The following is a 25,582-nucleotide window of genomic DNA, read 5'->3' as shown; positions in this document are numbered from 1 at the left end:
CTTGGCTGCGCTGTGCCTGGGCCCTGCGATCGCAAGGGCTGCAGAGACACGACCAGTCTCTGGTACCAGCCTCTCTGGTACCAGCCTCGGAACAAACCATTGGCGAAGCAGTGGAGAGCTCTAGGTGCTGCTATTGACATGTACTCTCTCCATTCCCTTTCAGGATGGCAAACTTCCCTTAAAAGTAGAACCCCTTACGTTTATTAACATAGAAAAGCTACTAAGTTTTACAGTTAGAAAATGTAAAGGTCAGATTTTTACCAGCCTTAAATGGCTGGGGAAGAATGTGTCCTTAAAGGGAATATGGCTGAGACTGGGATTTGGGAAAAATCCTGTCTTCCTAGACTGGGACACTCACTTGCTCATTTAATCATTCACCAGTATTTTAATCTTTGTTTAGAGATAGCTCCACCTCTGACTGACAGCGCAGGATGTGGTGTTGTTAGGCAGCTCTGATGTGGAAGCTGCTCTAGGTTTGTAAAAGTGCTGGGAGAGCATCTGGCTTTTGAGATACGAAGAGCACTGAAGCACATCTAGAAATTGATCCCTCAGGAGATAATGATGGGATATGTTGGACCAAAAGTTTGCTAGCAGCTTCTCTAATCTTCCTGTCTCCTTTGTTTTCTAGACGAAGTAACAGCATTTCTAAATCTCCTGGCCCCAGTTCTCCAAAGGAACCGCTCCTTCTGAGCCGTGACATCAGTCGTTCTGAATCCCTGCGTTCCTCTTCTAGCTGCTCCCAGCAAATCTTCCGGCCCTGTGACCTGATTCATGGTGAAGTACTAGGAAAAGGATTTTTCGGACAAGCAATCAAGGTGAGAGAGGTCCCCAGACATTCATCATTTAATGTGATTACAGCAATGTTGCCAGTCTCGGGATCTTTCACCACTGTCTCAGTGGCCTTTGCCTTGCTGGTAGCTGTTGGTCTTGGAACTCACCCAGTTTGCTCGGTGAGATCCATTTCTGTTTCATTTCCTGACCATGAGTGTCTCTGGCTGCAGGTGGTTTGACTTTGTCCCCTTTGAATGCCAGCCTTGGCCATACACACTCACCTCCTGAGACAGATTTAGTGCTCTGGAGTGCCTGTGTCACAGCAGCCGCCTGGGTGAGGTGGGGAGAATGGGGAAGAAGCTATACTTTCTCTTACGAGCATCTTTCTTCTTAAGAGGTGCGTTCAACATCCCAGTACAGCATTTCTCACCCACCCATACTGTGGCATGCTTGGGGGCTTGCCAGGCTGATGTAGTGATTATCTCTGAACCCCCAGCAGAGCCTAAGTGGCTTGTCAGTGTGGTGTTAGTGGTCAGATCTCGCATGACTCTCACAATTAACATCTCCATTAATAGCAGTTCTGTTGTATTTAAGCTCTCCAGTCTTGACTGGGGGCACTTCAGCAGTTCCTATCCTGGCATCCCTGACCACATCAGGGGACAGCTTCCTCTGCCTTACCAAGGTGCCGTGAGCTCCTCAGTATGCAGGTTGCTATTCACCATGTTACGGGACTTCTTTCCATGCGCCTGTATAAACTTCAGGTGTCCAGCCACCATATTCATCTCATGCTTCCATGGGAGGTGGTGAGCCAGTACTGCAAACCCAATGCTTTTGATCTATACTAATGAGCATATTTCTCTTCTTCTCTGCTCATAGAGAAATAACAGGTCCAGGTAAGCAGAACCTTTCCTCTGTCGCATGCTTCTGTCATCTGCATCCCCACAGTTAATGGCACAAAGGCATTTTTTTTCTGCTCAAATTACCCAATAGCCATCCTGTTCTGGTGCATGCTCTGGGAGTTAAAATTGCCCTCTTGGAGTCTCATGGTGACACTTGTTTCAGTTTTGCTGGTATGTCAGCTTAAGAATTCCACTTAGCCTTGTCTTGTCTTTGTCTCTTCACTTCCCTTTATCTTTGGGTATTAGATGTCCCTGGCTTTCATGTCCCTGGCTGAAATGTGTAGTGTTCCCTGGCTCGCTACTTATATATGGATGCTTGATTTCAGACGAGCAGAAGAATATTGTACTCTTGCTTCTGTTGTGTTATTCCATGCATTCGTATTCCACCTATATCAGCCTTGCTATGTCCCATGGTTCCAAACAGAACTAGTGTGCCACACTGTTTCCAAGAGCTCATAAGCTTCCTAAATGCTATAACTGGGTCTTGTGTTCTGGGTTGCAGTTCTGGATGTTTTCTGAAAGGCTTTTTATTTTAAAGGGAATAAGGCAAAAATGTGACAACTTTGAGCTTCAGATTGAATGTTTTTGATGCAGCTAATACTGTACGTGGTCGGAATAGTTCCCTTCTGTTCCTAGAGAGACGGTGGTGGTTTGGTCACTTGGAGATCTTAGGGTGACTGAGCTGTCCACACTAAAAGGGGAGAGGATTTCTGGGAAAACCTCTGGCTGGGAAAACCTTTAGCCCCTTTTTAGTCATTCATGCACCCCATGCAAGCAAGACAGAGCTGGTTAAAAGAAACCTCTAAAACACAGCAAAATGCCAGGAACTATTGGATACAGGCAAACAGCTCTTGAGGAATTGGAAATGCTTTCCACGCCAAGATACAGGAAATTTATTACCTGATGTTTATGGTGGATTTTTGTGTGTTTGCCACCATTCTGGGACATTCCTTGCAGACAGCAATACACTCTTCCCAAGGTGCGTGGTAAAACAGTGCTTCCTGCCTTAACTGAACAGCCTGTACATCGCAGTTCCACTTGCATGTGAGTAAGTTTGATAAGCTCATCAGAAACCAGCAAGCTTCAGAGTCCATGTAACACCAAAGCACGTGGTAATGTAGTTTGGGGTTGTTAGGTTTCATTTCTGATGCAAGTGAACATTGATTCCTTTCCTGGTACAGAATGTAGTTGTTAGGATCTGTGTACAAAATGTGAGCATCACGCTGTGCAAGTGCTTTTTGTAAGGGAACCTGAAGCATGCACAAGTATGGAACTGATGCCTTCAGAGGCTTTGACAGCCTGTATGCATGCTCAGCCCTGTGCTACCTAAAATGGAGACTTCAGTTCTGGGATGCTGTTGATCTCTTGGTATGTCCCCCTATCAGCTTTAGGTAGTTTCTGTTTCATGTACAGAATCTTTGCTGAATTCTGAAAGAAGAAATTTTATGCAGTTTTCTGCAGATCCCTGGGCTCTGAATTTTCTCCCATCTATATTCCTCTCTGGATGAAGAGGAGTGTTACCCTCTCTTTCAGAAGAGTCACAAGAGCATTGGAGCTATGTATTCTTGAATCTTGCCTGTAGTTGTGGTGTCTGTTTCCACCAGGTGACTCACAAAGCAACAGGAAAGGTGATGGTGATGAAGGAGCTGATTCGCTGTGATGAGGAAACACAGAAGACTTTCTTGACAGAGGTAGGAGCAAGATTTCAAAAAGCTTCTGAGCCAGCAGTGTGGTGGAACTCTCTTCTGCCTTCTTCAGAGAGTGATTGTGCCAGCAACCTGTCGGGAATCAAGGCTCTGAGGAGGGAGACATCACACAGGGAAGAGCTGACACAAGCTGAATGTTTGCTGCAGTGAAGTGTGACTCACTCACACTGAGCAATACACCTGGCTTCAGCTCCCAGTTCATTAATTTTTCAATGATAAAAAGCAGTCTGAGTCTGAGGCAAATTGAGCCGTGCAGTACATAAAGGATTTATCCCTTGAGCATAAATACAAATGATGAGGGCCAACATCTCTAAGGTATTTAAGACTCGTGCTCTATTTAAGCTGAACTGTTTTCTTGGTGGTTGCCTACCATGTTTTTCAAAGTCAGATTTAACTTAAAGGCAGCTCCCTAAACACCTGACACTGCTATTCTGGACCTGACAGGTGCAGTACAGACCAGATAGCTGTCCTGGAGAGCTCCTGTCTCATAAAAGTCAGCCAGACTCAAAACACGCTCTCCTTAAAGTCTAAGATCAGATTAATTGCACAGCATGAAAATGAAGAGGCAACAGTTAACTGACTGCCTTAATGTTGGGGTTTGAGTGGACTCTGTAATCCCTGGAAGGGACCTCCAGCATTGGAGTGCTTGTCACCACAGAACAGATCTGTCAGGACTTATTCAGTTATCTTCTTTGGGGTGCGATGTCTCTGCTTCCCAGGTCAAAGTTATGCGCAGCTTGGATCACCCCAATGTGCTGAAGTTCATCGGTGTACTGTACAAGGACAAGAAGCTGAATCTCCTCACTGAGTACATTGAAGGGGGCACCCTGAAGGACTTCCTCCGCAATGCGGTGAGTATGGAAGCTTGGAGACCTCTGCAGTCACTGTGGAATGAGGGTGTGACAGCGTGTTGTGGGTTGTACCAGCCTTATGTTATTTGTTGTTAGTCTTCCCCTTTGGATTTGTGTGGAAAAGCTGTTTCTCAGCTGTGGGTGGTATGGCAGGAAGCGCCTTTTTCCTGGGGCTGTATCATCTTCCTCTGCTGCAAGAGTCCCTGTTGCAGAGGAATTGCTGTCACCACCTGGCTGGTAAGATAGTCCCTGACCTTTGAGGGCTTGTTTTTCAGGACCCGTTTCCCTGGCAGCAGAAGGTCAGCTTTGCCAAAGGAATTGCTTCTGGAATGGTGAGTTGGACTGTCTCTTCATCACAGAGCAAACCTCCAGGGTCAGGGTGGTGCGTGAGGGGTCATGGATGCTGCCTGACTGCTAGCGACTGGTTGTTGAGGTCTGTAAATGTGAAGGGACATACTCGCCTGGGAACCCCTAACACCAACTTTTCTCCCTCTGTTCCAGGCTTACTTGCACTCCATGTGCATCATCCATAGAGACCTGAATTCACACAATTGCCTAATCAAGTTGGTGAGCTACACCTCTGTTCCCTACAGCATGCTGCTCCCCTCCTTGTCATCTTCCCTTGTTTTTTACCACGTGATGTTCCCTCTTTTGTCCGGGTGAAACTGATTTCAGAGGCTTTTACAACCCTAAACAAGGGAGTTGCTTCTTCTCTTAGGAATTTCCAGACTGATCTTAGCTTTCACTGTTTCTTCATTCTGTTCTCTTAACCCCTTTCCTGTGGTAGCATCTCCTATTAACAGTGTTGTTACAAGAGTTAGTACAGCTCTGTTCCTTATCTCAACTAGGAAATGTTCTCTACAGCTCCTTCTGTTCTTTTTACCACTTGATGACTTTATTGGCACTCAGGATTCAGACAAGTGCGCAGGTGTGTGCACATGTGTGTACTCTCTCTTTTTGAAATGCTAGGTTGCAAGATTTTTGTGTAGCTTCATTCCCTCGAGCCTTGCCTTTGTTCACTTGGCCGGAATATGAGATCAGTGTGTAGGCCTCAGACAACCCAGGATGAAAGTCTAAGTTAATTCCTAGCCAGGTAGCATAGCAAAGTCTGAAAGGAAAGGTCCAGGTTTGCCCTGGCAAGTATAGCCGAATTGATGGGATTAGTGTTAGCAACCACACAGGAAATAAGACAATAAAAAGATGAAATAATGAGTTGAGATTGTGATTTGGGTGTCTTACCCCTGTCTAGACAGCTTACTACACTCGTCTGGCTGCAGGAAACCTTGCTAGTTGCCCTTACAGTGTAGTTGATAGTGAACAGGAATTGCAGCCCCTTTGCTCCTGAGAGGAGCTGAGAGGAATCAGTGGCTTACACTAAATCCCTTGTGTAGGATAAAACGGTGGTGGTGGCTGACTTTGGTCTGTCTCGGCTGATTGTGGAGGAAAGAAAAAAGCCCACTTTGGAGAAGCCATCTGCCAAGAAACGAACCCTACGCAAAAGTGACAGGAAGAAGCGCTACACAGTGGTTGGCAACCCATACTGGATGGCCCCAGAGATGCTAAATGGTAAGATACTGATACCACGGTGCGGGCGAGGAGACAGCCTGTGACAAGGTGTAGGGATGATAGGATTACTGAAAGCTTCTGAGCCCTAGTAACAATCAAACGTATTAGAGCCTATGGTTTTAGACCTGCTAATACGCAAGCTTATTTATACACACAGGTACCCTAGCTGCACTTCTCTCGCAGTACCTGACCTGATAAGCCTTTATGCCAGCCAAGGTAATGCCTCTGGCTTGACAGCAGGATTCTTCAGGAAAGCAACAGACCTAAGCTTGCTATGGTCCAGATAACAGGGAAGACTAAAAAGACCTGAAACAAGACTGAACCTGAGATCAATTTCTGTTATAGCCTTATGGTTTGGAACTGCCCCTTGAGACAGGAAATCATTAAACTCCAGGATGAGGCTTACATGTTCTGTTGCGTAGATCCAGGGAGAAGCCATCTGCTGCCAGGTTTGCTGAAGCCTCAAGACTGGAGTGGGAGTTGTCCAAGTGCAGGGAAATCTGTTTTTTGGCACGCAGCCCTCAATTGCATTAAGAATGAACTATGTCCCTTAGGGGAAAATCTGCCCCTGCACGAGTTGAGGTCAGGGTGGAATACAATGGATACAGTTACCTCCTAATGAGCAGGTTGGTCTGACCAGGCTGGGCAGTTTGGCTGGCTATGAAATCAATATTGTCCAACATAGTCCACTAGGGAATGGAGGACTGGGCTCCTCTCCCCCAGATCAACTCTTCTCCATATTGCTTTCTGGTGTGCTGTTGTATTTCTCTTCTCTCAAGGCTTACTGTAGTCTGAGGCTGCTTTTCAGAGCCTCTTTCAGACCTGGCATTTGTCAAGAGAGCAGCGAGAGTGTAGTCTGACATCACCTCTCAGAGCAAGGCTGTTTACCAGATATTGGTTGAGAGGGGAGTGTCTTTAAGCAGAGAATGGCCTACTGGAGCCAGTTTGCTTTCCCAGATTCAAAGTGCTGCTAGTGTGTGATTTATTATCTCTGCAGTCACTGCGGCAGGGACTGGGCACTTGCTGGCTGCTGGGGACGCTGAACACTGGCTCAGTGCACACACTAGAACAGCAATCAGTGGAAACAGGCAGAAGCATTCACATAAACCTCTGATACAAAAGGCTTCCCTGGGTTGTCCTCTGATTCCCCAGTAGAAGAAAGAAGCAGAGTTAACACATGTGATGGCAGTGTAGAGGAAGATGCAGTTGGTATAGATATCTTGGGGATTTAAGCCTTGCTTTGTCTCCTGTTTTAGAGCCCTCCAGGGAGTAGGTTTAGATAAGCTTTGGACTAGCAACTCCTGGAATAGCTGGAAGGGGAACTGTCTCTCACAGAGCTGAATGTATTATGTTTCCTGCAGGACAGAGCTACGATGAGACAGTGGACATCTTTTCATTTGGGATTGTTCTCTGTGAGGTAAGACCAGGCCATTACGTGGGATTTTTAAGGGACTTCACTTTCCCCATTGTCATTTCCTTGCACATGTTGTATCAGCCAGTTCTCTCTATCTAAGTGTGCAGTCTGCGACCTAACAGCGCAGTGAATTAGGCTGGGAGTACAAGCTTACTCTGCCTCTGTTCCCTCAAGGTAGATAACTGTCTTGTAACTTTTGAGTCCCAGAGAGAGTTTTTTCCTGGATTGAAAGAAACACAGAGGTTCCTCCTGGACTGAGAGAAGCTGTAAAAAAGTCCATCAAGTTCTGACTGAGCCCTGGTAACTCTTTGGAAGTAGACATATTCCCTAAAACTGTGATACTTTTTTATTTTTCTACTGCCTCATTAAAAGAACAATCAGCTGTATTATCTCAGCAAATTCAGGGCCTCCACTGTGGATGGCACTTCACTTCAAAGAAGGGGAAACTGAAACCTCTTTGCAGGTTGATTAATTAAGCTTGCACTCTGAAGTCTGTTGACTTAGTTTCTTTCTCTCTGAGCCAGCCCACAGTCTTACTGTTATATAAGGCTTTTCTGTCTGCAGAGCAAAGAGCCCCACTGAAAAGCTGCAAAGTATTTTCAGTTTAAAAGGTGTGTAAGAACAGTAGAAATACAGATGAAAGGCGCAGTGTTATGTGTATGGATAACAGGAACACCAGGGGAGACCAGCAGTTTAATCTTCAGTGTTTGGATGAAAGGGACAGAGAAAATGTCTGTGCATAAATCTTTGTGGCCTCATCTGGAGCTCTGTTTACACTGGGCCCTCCTCTCAGAGAATGTTGTGGTTGTGAGTGATGGATTTAGGAACTTGAAAAATCTGTATGTGGGATTAAAACAATTGTTTCATCTAGAAAAAAGACAAATAATAAAAGGGTAGTAGCATATGAACATTTTCCTTGTCACCAAAATAAAGATGGTAAAAAAAGAAGTTACACACTCAAACAGATAAGGAAATAAGTCTGCCAAAATGCATAATGGGCGTTCCATTGTCTAGTTACAGGATGTGGTTGTCCTGCTGAGTTATTGGCATAGGAAAGCCTGAGTGGTTATAAATAACACCCTTTTTGTGACACCCGATGAGGCTTTAAACCTAATACTCTTCCCCTTGTGAAAGTTTGTATTGACATTGACCTTGTCTGAGTCCAGATCTGTGGGTTTTTGAGTCCCCTAGTGCTGGAGGGAGTGAGTGCAGCGGGGTAGGTGGTGAGCAATGGGACTTCTGAGTGCTGAGGCACGCCTTTGCCTTGTCCCACCTAGCCCTTTCCTCTGCCTGCTCTTGCCTGCAGCCTCCTTGGCATTGGTTATGGTTGCTCTTCTTTCCGCCCCTACCCACTGGCTGTGGGTGGGGTTGAATCTGCCAGTAACTGAACAACTCAGAATCTGTGGTGCTGTTGCCTTTCAAGCTTTGTTTAAAACAGGCTCTGTAGACAGAGGAGCTTTGCTGGTGGTGTGGCAAGATTGTGTGTGAGGGAAGAGATGGGATGGTGGTGCAGGTTGTGTTGATTACCTGCAATCAGGAGGGGCTGCATCATCCTCAGCAGGATACAGCACAGTAGCTGACCCAGCAGTGAGACACAGTCGAGCTCTCTGTGAGGTGCATATCATCCTGTATCTTCTAGCAGAGAAACCCTGGGGAGAAAGAGAAGATGTCTGGGCCTTCCTTCACAACAGCGGCCACATCACTAGGTCTTGAAAATGTTTCATGTGAAGTTTGTCTGTATGCAGTGCTTTGCTCGTTCCCTTGTGCAAGTAGCCCCATTGGAAAGGAGGAACAGTGCTTCTGCTCTTTCCCTTTCACCCTAATACTGTAAAGGAGCCTCTGCCCGATGCTAAAGTTCCCTGTTTGTTAACGCTCTGGAACTGTTGCTGTACTTCAGCACTCCTCTCATTTTTCTCCAGATCATAGGCCAGGTTTATGCTGACCCGGACTGTCTCCCACGCACACTGGATTTTGGCCTTAATGTCAAGCTGTTCTGGGAGAAATTTGTTCCTGCTGACTGTCCTCCAGCCTTTTTCCCTCTGGCTGCTATTTGCTGCAGACTGGAACCAGAGAGCAGGTAGGTTTGGGGAGGATGTGTCTGTATCCCCTTAGTGGAAGGATTGCTCTGCACAGAGGGTGGAAGAGGGATGTGTTCCAACCTTCTGAAGGAAGGCTCAGAGGCTTCCACATCAGGAGAGACTAAAGACTCATCAGCTTGGGAGAGAGAAGGCTGTATATGGTGGAGGTCTCTGAAACAATTTCCAAGACACAGAGGATCAAGGAGGAGTGATTGTTCAGGGTTTCTCATATGCAAAAAGTAGGGGCAGACCTTGGCAGCATCTCTGAGAGGTGAATACTTAATTTGATTTAAGTTGTGAACCTTGTAGCTTCAGAACAGTGGTGATGCCAAGTGGGTTCCAAAAGAGCCAGAGCTCCCTGGTCATCAGCTGTAAAAATGGGTACCCCAGACAGATGGGGTCTGTGCAGTCTCGGAAGCTGAGTGGGGAGGCATCATGTCCCTGCTCAGACCTCTGTGCACGGGACAGTGGCCTGGATGGACAGCTGGCTCAGGCTGTCCAGATGTTGTTCTGCTTCCTTTTTCCCACTCACATTTCCTCATTGCTGCTTCTAGGCCCCCTTTTTCCAAGCTGGAAGATTCCTTTGAAGCGCTCTCTCTCTATCTGGGAGAACTTGCCATCCCCCTGCCATCTGAGCTGGAGGAGCTGGACCACAACGTGAGTGTGCAGTATGGACTGAACCGTGAAAAGCTACCTGAAAACACAACCTAGTCAGCTCATCCTGCTGCCTGCACCACTTCCGTTGGAGCCAAGATGAGTGACAGGGAGGGAGATGCACTTCAGCCAGTTCCAGGGCATTAACGGGGCACCACGCTGCGCGTTTGCTGCATTGCCTCTCTCTCCCCACCCAGCACCCCTCCTCTTGGACATCCTGATTCACTGTGGATTTCTGGATGTTTCAGAAGCAAAAAGGGCTGTTTCCTGCCAACTGCACCTAGGAAGGCTGCTCAACACTATTTTTCTGGCTTGAGAAATGTTTCTCTGGCCTTTTCAGGCTTCTTTACTGTGGTGCCTTAGAACTTGGCTGCAAGCTGTGAAGCCACCCTGGCCTGTCTGCCAGGGAGGGAACTGCTATAGGAGACTCCTGGGCAAGGACCAGCACTTCCAGAACTACTTCTCCCACTGACTGCCCTGCTCAGAAAGCTGGGGAAATTGGACATCCAGCAAAAAGCCCCACCAGGACAGCATGTGTGTGTATGTTTGTGTACGTGTTTTCCAAAACAACCCACTGAGATTTTCACCTCCAGTGTGCATCAGGGGAGGGAGAGAGAAGCTCCAGGAATTGGGCAGCTCTCCTGAAATACCTTGTCTGTGGGGAAGCGTGTATGAATTTTTGGTTTGGTTTTGTGGGTTTTTTCCTCCTCTGAATACCTCCAAAAGCCTGCCTAGAAACACTAAGACTGAGCTTTGCTTGCCCCTCCTGATGGTGAACAAGACAGGCAGCAAATGAGCCACTTGAGCATCTTCAGACCCAGAGCCTGCACAGTGAGTTTGCCTCCCCAAGAACTTTAACCTAGGTGAGAGTATTTGAACCTGAATGTGTAGAACTGCACTATGTGCTGGCTGTGGACATCCCTGAAGTGCTGAAGCTGCTTCAGCTCTTAGCCTGTGGACATGAGGTGACAGGGTGGCAGAAGGTGTTCTTCAGAAAGCCGAAGGTCTGAAGTGGCTCAGACTTTGTACGTGGACAATGGCAAAGGGGGACATGCCCAGGATTACTTAAAGGATGGGCTTGTCATTAACAGAAAAGTGCTGGAGAATGTCCCATCCTCCCAGAGTGGCAGCTGCAGAACTAATAATTCAGTTGCCATTACCTCATCCTTTCCTGCAGGTTGTGGAAGTTGCTCCCTTTGAAGGTCCTTCTTGCAGCTGCTGCTGCAGCACCTGAGCTGATTCTCCAAGCAGAAACTTTCCTCAGGGTCATTCCCTGCTTTTGGGGAGAAGAAAGGGGCTTGGAGTCATTGGGAGGTGGGGGGGGGCGGTATTTTCTTCCAGCACTTCTCTTCTGCCTCCCTCAGTGGGAGAAGGAAGAAAGTTTCTGCCATGCTTGCTCATGTGGTTGGCAGAAGTGAACAAACAGCTGGCTCAAGTCTGGCTCTTAAGTTTCACAAACATCTTGGTTTAACTGGATTTTTAGTGTGCTCCTTTCTCCCCCATCCCTTCAGTACTGAATGGTGGGGAATGGGTGTTAGTCTTTGCTGTTACTTTGATTTCCTCCCTCTACCCATGAGTTTGAAGTATTATGTAAAATAACATGGGACCAGCCATCGCCTCACAGAAGGTGTGTGTAGGGGGAGGTGGTTTTTAGTCTGTGTAGTGGTGTTTTAGAAACACTGGGGACTCCCTGTGCTGTGAGTCAGTGGAGGAGCCTCTCTAAACTGGGTCCAGTGGATTCAGGATTGTTAACAGGATTTGCCCTTTCTTTCCCCCTCCCAGGCTGGTTTGTGAGGGGACCCCTGAAGGGGAGCGTCCTGGGTGATGGGTGGGTGGGGTTTATGAACTGTGATTTGCACAGCTCCATGTTCTAACTAAATTAAAAAGCAATAAAGGTATGCTATGAAAACAAGATTGTGTTGTCTGTGTGTTACATAAAGCAGGAAGCTACAGCTTTCTTGGGTTTCTATTGTCACAAAATGCCAACATCAAAACTGCACAGATGAGGTATCACCTAGAACTCCTTTCCGAGAGCCGAAGGAAGGGCTCTGCCTTTACAGAACTACGGAGACATAGTGCAAGCGCTTTACAGTACTGTTTACCTGGAGTGATGGAAAGGGAAGAAGCTGTCTAGTTCAGTTCGTTGGTGGTTGCTGGGTTTTTTTCAAGGGTGGACAGACGTCATCAGAACATAGAGCCTCTCTCAATTTTCCTTTTCTGATCCAGGGATAAAAATACAGCCTGTTCTTGGAAACCTCTTATTCTGAAATATGTAGGTTAAGGCAACAACTGAAGAAAAATGCTAGCAATGTCAGTCAGTGCCTCCTGTTACCTTCTGTACTCTGTCTCCTTCGTGCTTTCCCATGCAAGGCTCCCAGGGACAGAGCGGCTGCCGAACGGCACCAAAGCAGAACTGACCTGTGTCAGTGCAGGAAGGGAGCGTCCTCCCACGGGCCAGCCTGCTTAGTCAGCACAGCTCGCATGCCCACAGCTGCTTTTCAGGAACAGTGTCCCAGTTCAAGACTGGCTGCTGGCAGTAAGGAGACAAGCTCCATGCCATGTCACCAGCATGTCAGTGCTGGTGAGTGGAGGCACTGTTTGTAGGGATTTACCTTTGGGCCTCGTAAACTGAAGTGGCATCTTCCCTTCCCCTCAATTCGAAGTCTGCAATAAGCAAAAGGATGCTGCTCTGGCAGGAGGAGTGTACGGATGAGCCACAGTCCACACAGGTCTACAGAGCATTTTTCTTTTAAGCTTTAATACAAGGTAGCACAATCTGCACCTTCTCATAATGAGGTATTTAAAACATTTTACAAAGAAATGGTATTCAAAGGCATTTAAAAATAAAACGTTTCCCTGTTCTGAATCAAACATTAACACTAAAACCCCTGCTGCCAAGTGCTGCTCCCTGTTAGGCCCACAGCTATAAAGCAGATGGCTAGAAAACTTACTTGAATGGCTTGAATCCCCTGAGGTGGGGACAGATGTTTCCCTGAACTGGCCTTGTCTTGGTGCCCTTTGGGAGGCACTGCAGCAACCATCCCTTCCAAACCCCCTGAAATGCTAATAAAAGTTGTTAGAAAACCTCTCTGATAGGGCCAGGCTCTGTAAGCAAGTAGTCTTGCTGCACAAGCTGAGCGTGTGTGAAGGAGGCTGGGCCAGGGGCCATGCTGTAACTTTGGGATCCTGCAAGAGCAGCTGCCCTGCCCCGCCCTTAGAGCAAGAGCTGCTGCGTCATGGCCGAGGTGACCTCCACAGCTGGCTTGGCCACTCTGTCCAGAGCTGGCTCTGTAGAAAGCCAAGGGCATTCGAAATAGAATGTTATCTATCCTCAGTGCTCAACCTGCTGTAGGTAACTGAAGGGCAGTTTGTTTTCTTCACTCCACAACTATCTACTGCTGGCCTTTGGTCTCCTGAGCTGTGTAAGTGAGCAGGAGGCACAGACCACCTGGACACCTACAACTGTGGCTGTGCATGTAGCACCACAGGGGAAGCGAGATGTGGCCTCAGCCCTGGAAGACCTGGATTTGTCAAGAGCTTGAGAAGAGCTTTTCAAAATTGACACTGGGGCTGAACATACTGCTCCTGGCCAAAGCCATCCCTCAAATAAACTCTTCCTTGGAAAAAAATCTGATCCAGTAGCAGGATTCTGGACAGTGTCTCCAGCTCTCAGCCACTAAAGCATAAAGGTAGGACCTATAATCAGAGTGTAATTATCTAGCTAAGTCTGACATGAAGCTCCCCTCAGTCCCTGCAGTACTGCTCCCTCCTGGGGTTCCAGGCTGAAACTTAAGTAACAGTGCACACCGTTAAATAGGAAAGGAACAGAAAAAGAGGAAGCCAAGACCACCCTCTGGGCTATAGGATCTGTGGCCGGCTGTGAGCCTGGCCCATCATCCCTCCCAACTCCCTGGCACACCACGGAGATAGGTGGGAGGAAGCAGCAAGGTCCACCACACCAGTCCCCAGCTGGTCACGCACTGAATGGTGTCCCTCAAACAGATCGTGATGAATAGCCCATTGCTCTGTTCCTCTGCATCACCTTCATCTGGCTTTCATCAAAAAGAAAACAAAATAGAAATGAACACACGCAACCCCCGCACTCACAGTGGGAAGCTGGAGGCTTTGCTCAGCCTGTATTGCTCCTGCCCGAGCTGCTCAGGCACCAGGAGTACCCGCCTGCCCCATGAGCGGGCCGCTGCCATCGTGTGTGTCCTCCACAGGCGTCTGGTTGGTGTGCACCACGATTGTGTTCTCATCCACAAGCTCGCAGGCAGGATTGCTGAATGCTGAGAGTGGCAGTGTGATGCGCTGCATTTCACGCTCATAAACTTTCTGTTCATGCTTTTCCTTCAGGTCTTTCCCCCTATTTAAAAAAACCAAACAAAAACCGAACCAAAACATGTATGCATGTGGGGTAAGTGCCACCGCTTGGAGGCAGAGTCTCAGTAACGGTGATATAATAGAAAAGAAGGGACTCTGCTCTTTAAGAAACAGATGTTTCGGCTACATACAAAGGGCCAGAAACATTCCCTGCTGTAAGCAGAGGACCCCATGTGAGCATCTTTACAAAACAAGCAGCCAAGTGCAGTCTGACCCTCCCTCCCTCATGAACTGGTTTGTTCACTGACATTGCTACAGCTAAATGATGACTGCAAAGCCAGGCTTCTTCAAACCACGGGGCTGACAAATGTTTCCTTACACCTCACAGTCCCACAGCACTGCCTGGTGCAGGCCCAGGGGAGCAGTGAGACAGCACAGAGCCCACTGCCGTGGAAGAGCTTCCATAATGTGCTTCATCTGATGGAAACAAATACCAGAGGTGGTAACAGATTCTGCCTTTTGTTGCAGCAAACAAACCTGTGTACCAAATGAAGCTGTTCCTGGAATTACTAAGCTTACTTCAGAAAGGGCCCTGCCTTCTGCCACTGCAGCTAACAGCTTAACACCACAACCAGCTCCTCAAACCTACCTCACTCTTCAGCCTGTTGCTAAGGGAGGCGACACCTCTGTAGTTTGTGCTGAGGAAGAACTGCCTTGCTTTTAAAAAAGGATGGCATTAATACCATGTTCTCTCCAGAAAAGCTGTGTACACCAAAAGCTACTTAAACCTATTAAGGGTTTCTCACCACACCTACCCAAACCTGCTAGCTTGCACATGCAATTTTGAAAGCAAGGCAAGAGAGACAGACAGTAAACCCGCACCGCAGCCCTGCTGTGAGCTCTCTAGGACGGAAGAGGCAAAGCTGCATTTGGACAAAGCTCAACATTGGTCTATTGCTTCTTCCCGCTGAAGACAGGAGCGAGGTGGGACAGGCACCACTCACTCCTCCAGGGGCTTGCGATCCCAACCAGGCAGAGCTGCTGGGGTTTCCTGTCAGCACATAAGCACTTTGGCTGCTTTTCAAAGCTGCCTACAAGCGTGCAGCAGTGGCTGCCGTTCCTGCCAGCACACAAGACAGCATTCTCTGAAGTGACACCTCAAATCACATTCTTCGACAAGCAGCGCTCTGTGTTTTGCCCCTTATGTAACACTCCTCCCTCTGTTTTTTTTTTTTTTTTCTGTCGGCATTTATTATAAACACTTACATAAGGACATGTCCCAGCTTGGGAAAGAGCTCCTTCTGCTTCGTTGTGTCAGACTGCTGTCAAACAGCCAAAATACAGAACAAACCCTCCCAGAGGAGGGAGCCTGGGCCTCCACTTGCTGCAGCGACATTCCCTGCTATTTGTTAATCCTGCTCTGTCTTTTACAACTAAGCTGCTTGCTATTACTGCTAACTTCAAACACTGCTGAGCTACAGAAACATTTCTGCCCAACTAAGTGAAGTGGCTGAGCAAATCATACCTTAAGTGTGAATCAAAACTGACTTTAAAGTATACAGGAGCTTTGGTAAAATAAACTTACTTTGACAAAAAAAAAGTGCTACTTCATATTCAGCTTCATAGCTACAACACACGACTGGCAAAGAATTTGCCAATTGTTTTTCTTCTAAAGCTAGCTAGACCAGAGAAACCAGGGGAACGAGTGGCCTGCTAGAAGGACTGTTCTCTTTCTGATCAGAAAAGAAACTTCCTATGAGGGCAGGTGGGATCTGCTCCCTCCAGCTCTTATGTAAAATTCAACTCCCCTGGATGCATCTGAGAAAGCCACATCAAGGCACATGTGCACACACACACACAAAACCAAAAAATAAAGAGGGCGGTTCAAAACTTTAAATGGGACAGAATACCACGTTGATGGGTGAAATGGAGAAGAATGGGATTAACTCTTAAATAGTTCTTTCCTCGGTACAACAAGCAAAACTCTTGCACAATGTGCCATATCAAAACATGTGCTTCTATCTGCCTTTTCATTAGGATCTGGTTGGATCTGCGGGTGCTCAGACACTCCTGCTCTATTACATTCCTTCATGCCTACACCAGCTTTTGGACAAAGGAGAATAGCCACTGACCTCTTATAGATGTATCCCAGGACAATGCCGGCTCCGATGGCAATGATTATCACCATCATGATCAGCCCCAGCACATACCCTGCGAAGACAGACAAGAAAGAGGCAAAATTAGAGGCAGTAGATCCAGCTATAGCATTGCTTTCAGAGCCTCAAAACAAATCCATCCTTCCAGAACTCCAGGAACAGATCCATCACACAATCCTGGGTTTGTACCTAGTGTCCCTAAGTCCTTCTTTTCTTTGGAGTTCATCTGCACTCTCTGACTGATCCCAACGATGGGCTGCACAGCGGCTGCCTCACTCCGAGAGGGCAAGGTATCAGCTGGTTCGAACACCTGGTCGACCTCCTGAGAAGTACCAACTTCTGCTGTAGGGACTGGGGCTGTGGCAGCTGTAGCATCTGTTGAGATGAAAAAGAGACATACAAAATATGAAGCACTGATGAATACTTCAAAACAACACGTGCCTTCTGAGTGGGACAGATCTAGACTGGCGTCACTGAACCGCCTTCAAAGTACACTGACAAACACTTGTTCCCTCTTAAGTTGTTGCCAGAAATCCTACCAAGGCAGACAAGAAATGTACTCCTCCCCCCACTTTCCTCTGCCATGAACCTATTTTAAGAGTGCAAGGCACCACCACAAGACAAAAATCAGACAGTAGAATGAAACGCAGGTTCAGGGCATGAGTCCAGGGGAAGCACAATGACTTCATTTAGTGTATAGATCGATACACAGGCTGCAGCTTCAATCATACTGCACAGACACGAACAAGATTATGAGAATCTCCATCCCAAATCTCCCAGGAGCCCATTTATTTCTCTGCTGCCTCAATCTTCCTGACACAGGAAGGTTTGACGGAAGGAGACTCCAGCTGGTGTGAAAAGAACCTGGAGACATTACTCTTACCCAGCCCCTTTTTGCAGCCATGTAGCAAACTCCTTCAGCATGATGAACAGGCTGAGTCAGAGCAGCACTTCAGGCAGCACAGCCACTACTGGTGTAAGCACAGCAAGTTCCTCCTCAGCCAGAGCCCAAACAAAGGTGCAAAAGGGTGGACGCTCATGGCACAGACTCCTTCCCAGCCCTGTGAATTTTTTATCAACAGCATTGAAAGATTTTCAAGGTAGCCCCTTCTTCCATGACACAGTTAAAATGGAAGCTGTAGCACAGTAAAAGCTATCACTGGAAAGTAATTACCTGTCCTAAACAAAAAAAAAAAAAAAAAAAAACCCTACTTTTTAGAAATGCTATGCACAGTATGCATCCACGCCTAAAAACTCTCTCTACCTGGATCTCACCCCACGGCTGGCAGTAAGTCCATGTGGATTTTCTATCTGCAGCCATTTTGAGCCCTCAGTGGAATGTGAAATGGAAGTACAGAAGGGGAGTTAGAGACAGGAAATCAGGGTCTCTCGCACTGCACAGTACCTTTACGTAGGGTCAGACAGAGAAGGGGAATTAAGGGGAGCTGCAGGACATGACTACAATAAAAAGGTGCCCACTCTGAGACACAAAAATAGCTAAACCTCTTAAACATGCAAATGGTGTATTGCCTGAAAGGTCAGGTAACTCCCCTGATCCCAAAGCTGCAAGATGGCCTAAAGCAAGGGTCTTGGCAGCAGAACATTTGTTTTGCTTCATCTTCAGGGAAAAGCAGGCAAAAAATGAAAAAAAATGAAGAAAAGGGGAGGGTGTGTATGTGGCGAAAAGTGTTTACATGCAAGGATAGCAATCCCGAGGGACAGTGGAGTGCATAAATCTTGAGAGGCTCAGAAATAAGTGAACAGTTAAAAAAAAACCCAAGCAGTTACTTTGGCCTCAGTCAATACTGACTTCTCCTCTCCCCGAAATAGGCTTCAGCTACAGCTCTTCTCTTGGCAAACTGTTTCCCCTCTGACTGTCCATGAGGAATCCAGAGTTTGGGGTTTTCCATTTCTTACTGTCCTCCCTTCAATTCCCATTTTCTCCAAGTTCTTTCCTCCGACCTGTACCCAAATTCACTCTAGCACTCGTTCAGCAGCAGGACACTTGTTTAACATGCCCCACAGTAACGGCCTACCAACATCTCTGCAGTTCCTAGATGCCCAGAACTCAACCTTCTGAAACGCAGCTAAAAAGCCTTATAGCGGCTGGTGAAATGGGCCTGGGGGACAAAGCTTTGCACAAGTCTTTTCCGACACTAATGGCAGAGCTCTATGGGCGGAGCACCGCACAGCTGGGAGGCAGATGTGCACACACAGGGGAGGGCTGGAGGGGACACCTCGTTCCCGGGGGCGGGCAGTGCAGCCACAGCCCGGGGTTGTTTGTGCGGAGAGAGGACCCCGCCCCGGTGACAACCCCAGCCCCCCCGCGGCAGGAGGCCGGCCGGGGAGGGCAATGCAGCGGGGAGGGCCGGGGGAGAAGGGGGGCCGGCGGGGACAGCTCCTACCTGAGCACGGGGCGATGTCGCAGGGTCTCCGCTCGGGGACCCCGGCGGTGCCTCGGACGTAGCACCAGGGCGCGGCGTCGCCGTCCGGGTTTCTGCAGCTGTTGTGGTCCTCGGCGGCTGCTGGAGGGTACCAGGCCGTCAGTGCGGGGCCCGCCGCGGCCCCGATGCCATCTCCCCCAGCCCCCTCCCCGACCCCCGGACCCACCTGCCGGGATCCCGGCGCCGGTGTCGCTCCGCACCGCCAGCCAGTTGAGGCACGGGGCCCCGCCGGAGGCCACTCGCCGGCTTCCGCGGTAGGACGCGCCGTTGCCGCGGAGGCACTCTGCGGAGAGACGAACCCAGGCCATGCGGACGGGCCGCGCAGCCCCCGCCGCCCCCTGCCCTCCCCAAGGGGGTCTCCCCCCTCCCTGGGACCGGCCTTTGTCCCCAACCACAAAGCCGGGCCGGGCCCCCCCGGGGCCAGCACTCACCCTCGGCGCCCCGGGCGGCCGCCAGCAGCAGCGAGCTCAGCAGCACGGCTTCCAGCCCCGCTGCCCGCCGCGGGCCCCCGCGCAGCATCCTCGGCGCGGAGGGCGAGGAGCCGCCGCCAGCCCCGCCGCGCAGCGAGCCCTGCCCCGGCGCTCCCCTCCCCGGTAAACAACCGCCGGGCTGCGCTTCCACCGCCCCCCCCCCCCCCGCCCCGCAGCAGCCGCCGGGTCCTAACGCTGCCGCCGCCCGCCCCCGGGCGGCTCCCGGCCCCGTCGGGGAGCCTCGGCAGGGGAAGGGGCGGCCGCCGCGGGGCAGGGTTCGGGGCACCGGGGGAGCTACAGCTGATCAGCTGCCTCCGCAGAGGGTCCCGCCGCCCCGGGACGGGGCGCAACGATGGTGCTCGGTACCGCGGGGGCCGTTTGGTTCGGGAGGAACAGAGGGAAAACGTTCCCGAAACGCAGCTCCTCGTCCCCGGGCCCGTCCCCTGCACCCGCGGGCGGTTCTCGGTTCGGGAGAGGAGACTCCCGACACGGAACCAGGCTTGAACCGCTGACTGTGGCAGGGAAGCTGTTTGCCTTCAGGGACCTAAAATCGCTGTCTCCCCTGGAGAACCACCACGAAGGACTGAATTCTCCTGCCCTGATTCTCCCTTCGGGTTCCCGTAGCTCTGTGGAGAGACCACACCAGGGGCACGCACTACCACGGAAGCTGTGCCCTCCACGTTAACGGTTTACGTTCTCGCCTCTAGGAATCGACAGCTTTCCTTTGACTCCACATACTCTTAAGAGCTGTGCCTGCTTATAGAAAAACAAGGTAAATAGCCCCAAAATGCCCTAAAGTAATTATATTGCAGGAACCCAGCCACCACGACGAAGGCTCTCTGCAGACATTGCAAATGGGTTACAACAGCTACTTCTGCTTCCAAACACGCAGAGTTACTCAGATGCTGCAGTGCCAGTGGCTGTACACAAGCATCTGGAGGAATCAGCAATGTTTCTGTTTTACACCAGTGAAAAACAAGCAGCTGAATACTTGGTCGTGTTCCACAACGAGCTCTCAAAGGTGGCCTGGGGGTTTGTAGCCAAGGCGCAGGCCTGCAGCACAAGGTGCTATTTCTGGCTTTCCCACAGAGTTCCTTCTGACCTTGGCCACTCTGTCTGCTTCACTTCTTTGCGCTTTCCCTTCCTTTCTGTTAAGTGAGGTACAATCAAAGCTTCCTCCTCAGAAGAGGACAGGGAAGTTCCCTTCTTTTAAAGTGCTTTGAAATCACACAGAAGCCATTGAACACATAAAAAGTATTTCTATGCTAGGAAGCTGCATGTGTTTGATGAATCACTTTTCAGGGCAGTGCTGGCTGGAGCGGCAGTCCTTCCCTTCCACTCCCAGATGTTTCCATCCTGGCAGTGCTCTCTGTCAGGCTGCTACAGGTACCTGGGTCACAAGCAGGCTCAAGGTGTTGATCCAACCCAAGTTTTGCCCTTTTCTTATCAGGGCACGCACACTTTAACCCTTTACAGCCAGGACCCCTGCTGCATCCAGTCCACAATAGAGCCAAAAAACCCCAGATGTACCAGCATGACAGAGGGGTAATGAGGAAAACAGGTCAATTAAGCAGCACTGCCACTGAACATGAAACCATAAGCCTTAGCACTTGTGTGTGATTCACACTTTAACAATATGATTTAACACTACAGTAAATTTTGTTTAATAATGTCAGATTTAAAAAAATGCAGCCAGGTTATTAAAAAAAAAAAAAAAAAGCAACAAACCACCAACCTGTGTGTGTCAGTCTTGACCAACATCACCAGCTAAGAGGCCTGCTTTACGGCGTTACTGGCTCATTGTCTGCCCAGACACTTGGTTACTGCATTCCTTATGCTCTCCAGCTACTCTCTGTGAAGGCAAGGCTAACTGGAGTAAGCAAGAATTTTTAATAAGGACTATTGAATCAGGCCTCCTGTTTGTAATAGTGCTTCATAAGAGATTTTATGGGACAAATTCCATTCAGTCAGAAACTGCAGGGCCACACATGCATCCAGAGGCACAGTCTATCCAAAACAGTTTGCAGAGGGCTGCCAACCTGTACAATTAAATTCTTTTAGCTCATTTCATGAGACTAATTAATGCTTCCATGCCATCTTGCACAGAAAGCACCTCCTCCTGCACATACTGGTCCAAGAACTGCAGACTGGGCAGTAATCTTTGTGGAAACAAATCTCAGACCTTCACAGCTCTCTCTCTTGTTATATAACAAGATAAATTTGCACTTCTCATTAGACCCAGCCAAGTTCCAGCAAACAATTTGAGTTTCTAGTCCACAGAAGGACAATGGGCAATCTGGGTGAAATGCACAAACCTTCATATTAACGGTAAAGATCAAAGTGTTTTCCGACTGACTTCTAAGCATAATTTTTTTCTCTTTCATCTCTAGCTTTCTTCAGGATGAGGGAAGATTTATGCCTGGTAGTTTCACAGAGTTAAGTTTAATAGGATGCCAGGTGACAGCTGTCAAAGGCAGACTCAATTGCTCTTTCTGCTGTTTGGGAACGGATTTGTTCTTCTTGCTACAGTTTAGATATTAAACCTGACATTACTTCCTAGGACTTGATTTTAAAGTAACTACCCAAACTAAAAATAAGCTAATAGTAGCTCTGCAACTACACCCTCACACAGTTTACATGTTTAATTCTATAGGTACATACACATACATGCAACACAACACATAAACACATCCACAAACACTTCACAGAAGAATACATACACTATTTTTAGGAACGAGAGAGATTAAGCATCTTTCCTAAACTCAGTGTGAACCAGTTTCAGCTGTGTGCTGGTACCTTTCTGCTGTTTACTTTATACACGTTCCAGAATGAACAAGGTCTGCATTTTCTCTCTCCTGTCAACTGCTCTTTCTTGTTCGTTTGTTCTACTTTTTCAGCTGTAGAAAAATTCAAAGTATATGGAGAGTTTTCTTAAAGAAGAAAAATACAAGGAAGCTAACACATAGCACAGCATGCTGTGCAAAGGGAGACAACCACAGATGTATAGCTCTGGAAGGACTCCGCAAGAAGTCATCAAACCCACCCGCCTTCTCTGGCCACAGCCAAGTATGTTTGAATCTTCCCAGGCAAAAGCTCATCTAATCTCCTACAAAACAACTAACACACTTTATTACTTAATCTTACTAAATAAGGTAGGGGGAGGAGTAAGCAAAATCAATTTTCTAATCTAAGTATTCTTTCCTACTCAAATTAACAAGGATTACTTAAAATGGAAAAAGCTGACCATTGCCCTCCTTGTAACAGAGCCTATGTCATATGTTCCCATCACTTCCCCTTTCTTCCTTCAAGGCAAATCAAAATAATTCTTACGATTTTTCCTCCAAACAATTTTTTTTCTAAACCTTTTTTAATTCCAGTTCACCGCTTCTCCCATCTTTCTGCTTCCTTCATAAATAGTGATGCCCAAGAATGAAGATCATACACTCCAAGGCCTCATCCACCAAGAACAGAATATTAGAGCATTTTGTGCTTGAAGCTTAGAAAACCGTAAGCATCTAATGCTACTAAACACTATTCAGTACTTGCAACTCCAACAAAAGCAGGTTTTTTTACTCCCTTGTTGCCTCTGTCTGGATAATGAAAATAACTGTGGGTCTCACCCATAAAAAGCTTCTGTAAGTCAGAAACAAATACATTTTATTCCTAACCTAGAAACAGTCTGAATAGAATAAAACATCATCAGGGCTGCAACAAAAGGATCAGATGTTCAGTTTATGAAACTGAGCCGAGTATAACCAAAAATCAAGACACAGACAGGCACTACAAAGGAGTCGATGTGGAGTGATAGAATTATCTGATCGCACTGTTGCATCCCCCTGCTGACATGTTCAAGGAGAGGCTTCCCCTCCCCCTTCAATCTGACAGCATGAGCTATTGCTAAGTAAATGCCAGCCACAGCCTCCAAGGACTAACAAGGAAGTCTGCAGAAGCAAAACAACCATATGTGATATTTGAACTGGTTCAGACTGGTTCAGAGAGTTTGCTGTACTAACTCAAAGTGCCTTCTCAGATGAGCTTTCTGTGTGGGCTGTAATAAAAGGATCGAGGCCTCAGGAGGGCAATCTGGGCCCTGTTGTTTACTGGAGGAGAAGCACTGCAGCTACACGTTTCTAGCATTAAGAGATTAGCACTAAATACTCCAGCAATCACTGACTTAAGATATTTCACACACAGAGTCCTCTCTAACAGCAACACTTCTTTGTCATTTTTGTCACAAGCTGCCCAGTACCTTTCCACAATTCCCTCAGTGGTTTTGATGGGCCCAGCTGCCCACAGGCGTTTGTGTTCACCCCGGTCCTTTGTGGCTGTGGCAAAGGTCTCGGCTTGGATCATGGCCCTTATTTTCCCCCGCTGGAGCATTCCGAAATCGGTATCTGGATCACAGACACTGCTGCTACCTGCTATCCCATGGGTGTGTCTCCTGGCAAGATATCATAAACTGTAGCAATATTGTCAGGAATAAGGTACAGCTGTCTAAATATGTTTCAGCCTCCACTTACACTGTTGGGGTTTGGTTGGTTTTTTTTGGTTGTTTTTTTTTTTTTTTTTAATCTACAGACACAGGCTGCTATTGACAAAAAACAGAGCACACATTTTTAAGGGTGGAGGAAGGGAAGTTATTTTGAAAGATACCGTGATCCACTCAGAGAAAACATAAGTCCTTGAGTCAAGAACAGCAGCCTTACACTAAATTCTTCTACCGATTTGTTGTTTGATCTTAGGCAAGCTTCAGCCTCAGTTTCCCATGTTAATACTACTGATATCACAAAGGCAGAAAGTATTAAGTATCTGCACAGTGCTTTGAAAGCTTCAGACATGCAATACATACCTTACGAAATTATATTCAAGGGGCAGGAATCATGAAGAGGGATATGCATGGAAGGTCTTAAGATGTTCTAAAGTTCTACATGCGTAGTGCTGACTTAAATGAAAAGGAAAAAAAGCATTAATGCTTATTTGCAGGAAGAAAAATAGAATGTTTTGTGTTGTTTGGTTTGGGTTTTTTAAGGTATGGAAGTACCTTTGTAGCTTTCTTGTTTCTTAATTCACTGTTGTGCACAGCAGTAACTAGCAAAGCTAAGCAGTCAGATAAACCAACACTCATTCTTGTTTGAAAACATCGATCTAAAAATAATGGTTTATCTGCACATGAGAAACATGAAACAGGCAGCATCAAAACATCTGGAAATTTGGGTCAAAGGGAATAAAGATTTCTGTTTGGATATCTGTTCAAATTAACTTCCAGAGAATTGGACGGGACTATTAAATCTCCTCCTACCAATCTTTCACTCACCACGGAAGGTGATTTCACTGTCAAACAGAAGTGACAGCCCAAAACTCTGCTGTTTAAACTTCAATAATAATGGAATATTATGAAAGTAAGACTTAGATTCTGTTGGGGAAAGCATGAGGTTACAGATTTACACTTAAATATGCAAAACTTCCAGTTCCTGTGAAAAATACACCATGTCTAAACAGCACAACCACTCATTATAAGCAAGCAACCTACATCCCATATCAACAGAAAGGCAATAAAGTTATAAACTTGTACACATAAAAAAAACCAAAACAAAACAAAACACTTATTTTCTTATCTACCTAGGGTTTTGAGAGCTGAGCAGAGATCCATTTTATAATGGGTCTCTTTGTAACTGAACATGTGAGCAGAGAAGCAGAGACCAAACCTTTCAGCAGGTACTAGTGTTTCCTCATAAAAGTGCAGGATTCATGGACATCTACAATGCAGAGCTCTCACCTCTGGATTTTATTTTCTTAGCTGACCTGAAAGCAGATAAAACCATTGGCACATAGGTACTGTGAAAGACGGCTCTCTTCACAGGTGTTTGCCTGAAGGCTATGGGAGGAGTTGTTTATTTTGGGAAGTTGCCCTTTCTTTCCTGTGTAGAAAGGCAAACCTCTTGATTTTCTCTTTGAGCTGCACACGCGCCATAGGCGTGCAAAGATAGCCTTTGTCATGACTCTCATATATATGCACGTGGACTTTTTTTTACATCTATTTACACAAGCAAAGGCTCTGTTCCTTAAGTGTGTATACAGAACAGGGCCAACCTGTGTTGCTATTTTGGTTTTGAGTTTGGCATTGTTTTAGAAAGTTAAGGCTTAAACTGGTAACACACAAGGAGGCAAAAAGACTAGGAAGGAACAAAGGCTTAGTAAAGTTGCACCTCGTACTTCACTTATTGCTTTAGAGTATCAGGCTATTGAGCTA

The 25,582-nt window shown here is 47.4% G+C and overlaps 2 protein-coding genes across 5 annotated transcripts in view; one reads left to right on the top strand and one right to left on the bottom strand.

The window, feature by feature from the left end:
• LIMK2 (LIM domain kinase 2) overlaps nt 1-11,853 on the top strand; it is a 31,886-nt gene extending 20,033 nt beyond the window's left edge. For all 3 annotated transcript variants that reach the window (XM_086761142.1, XM_086761143.1, XM_010120822.2), the window contains 9 exons: nt 629-815; nt 3,275-3,361; nt 4,096-4,227; nt 4,503-4,559; nt 4,729-4,794; nt 5,619-5,793; nt 7,155-7,210; nt 9,127-9,284; nt 9,840-11,853. In XM_086761142.1, the coding sequence (XP_086617268.1) occupies nt 629-815; nt 3,275-3,361; nt 4,096-4,227; nt 4,503-4,559; nt 4,729-4,794; nt 5,619-5,793; nt 7,155-7,210; nt 9,127-9,284; nt 9,840-9,996 (1,075 nt within the window). In that variant the 3' untranslated portion in view covers nt 9,997-11,853. The remainder of the gene's footprint in view (nt 1-628; nt 816-3,274; nt 3,362-4,095; nt 4,228-4,502; nt 4,560-4,728; nt 4,795-5,618; nt 5,794-7,154; nt 7,211-9,126; nt 9,285-9,839) is intronic.
• An 818-nt stretch (nt 11,854-12,671) lies between these two features.
• On the bottom strand, nt 12,672-19,431 carry PIK3IP1 (phosphoinositide-3-kinase interacting protein 1). 2 transcript variants are annotated; one of them, XM_086761153.1, is made up of 6 exons: nt 19,294-19,431; nt 19,029-19,145; nt 18,824-18,943; nt 16,608-16,793; nt 16,395-16,473; nt 12,672-14,305 (listed from the first exon to the last, which is right to left on the bottom strand). In XM_086761153.1, exons 1-6 carry the CDS (start codon nt 19,379-19,381, stop codon nt 14,098-14,100), a joined length of 798 nt encoding a protein of 265 aa, XP_086617279.1. In that variant the 5' UTR covers nt 19,382-19,431; the 3' UTR covers nt 12,672-14,097. The 2 variants fall into 2 exon arrangements, with proteins under 2 accessions (XP_086617279.1, XP_086617280.1); XM_086761154.1 differs by having other exon boundaries at nt 18,824-18,940.
• Between the last annotated feature and the right edge of the window lie 6,151 nt (nt 19,432-25,582).

Source organism: Chlamydotis macqueenii, chromosome 17 (assembly GCF_036417535.1).
Source record: "Chlamydotis macqueenii isolate bChlMac1 chromosome 17, bChlMac1.mat, whole genome shotgun sequence".
Classification (NCBI taxonomy): domain Eukaryota; kingdom Metazoa; phylum Chordata; class Aves; order Otidiformes; family Otididae; genus Chlamydotis; species Chlamydotis macqueenii.
This window is presented reverse-complemented; position numbering and strand designations above follow the sequence as displayed.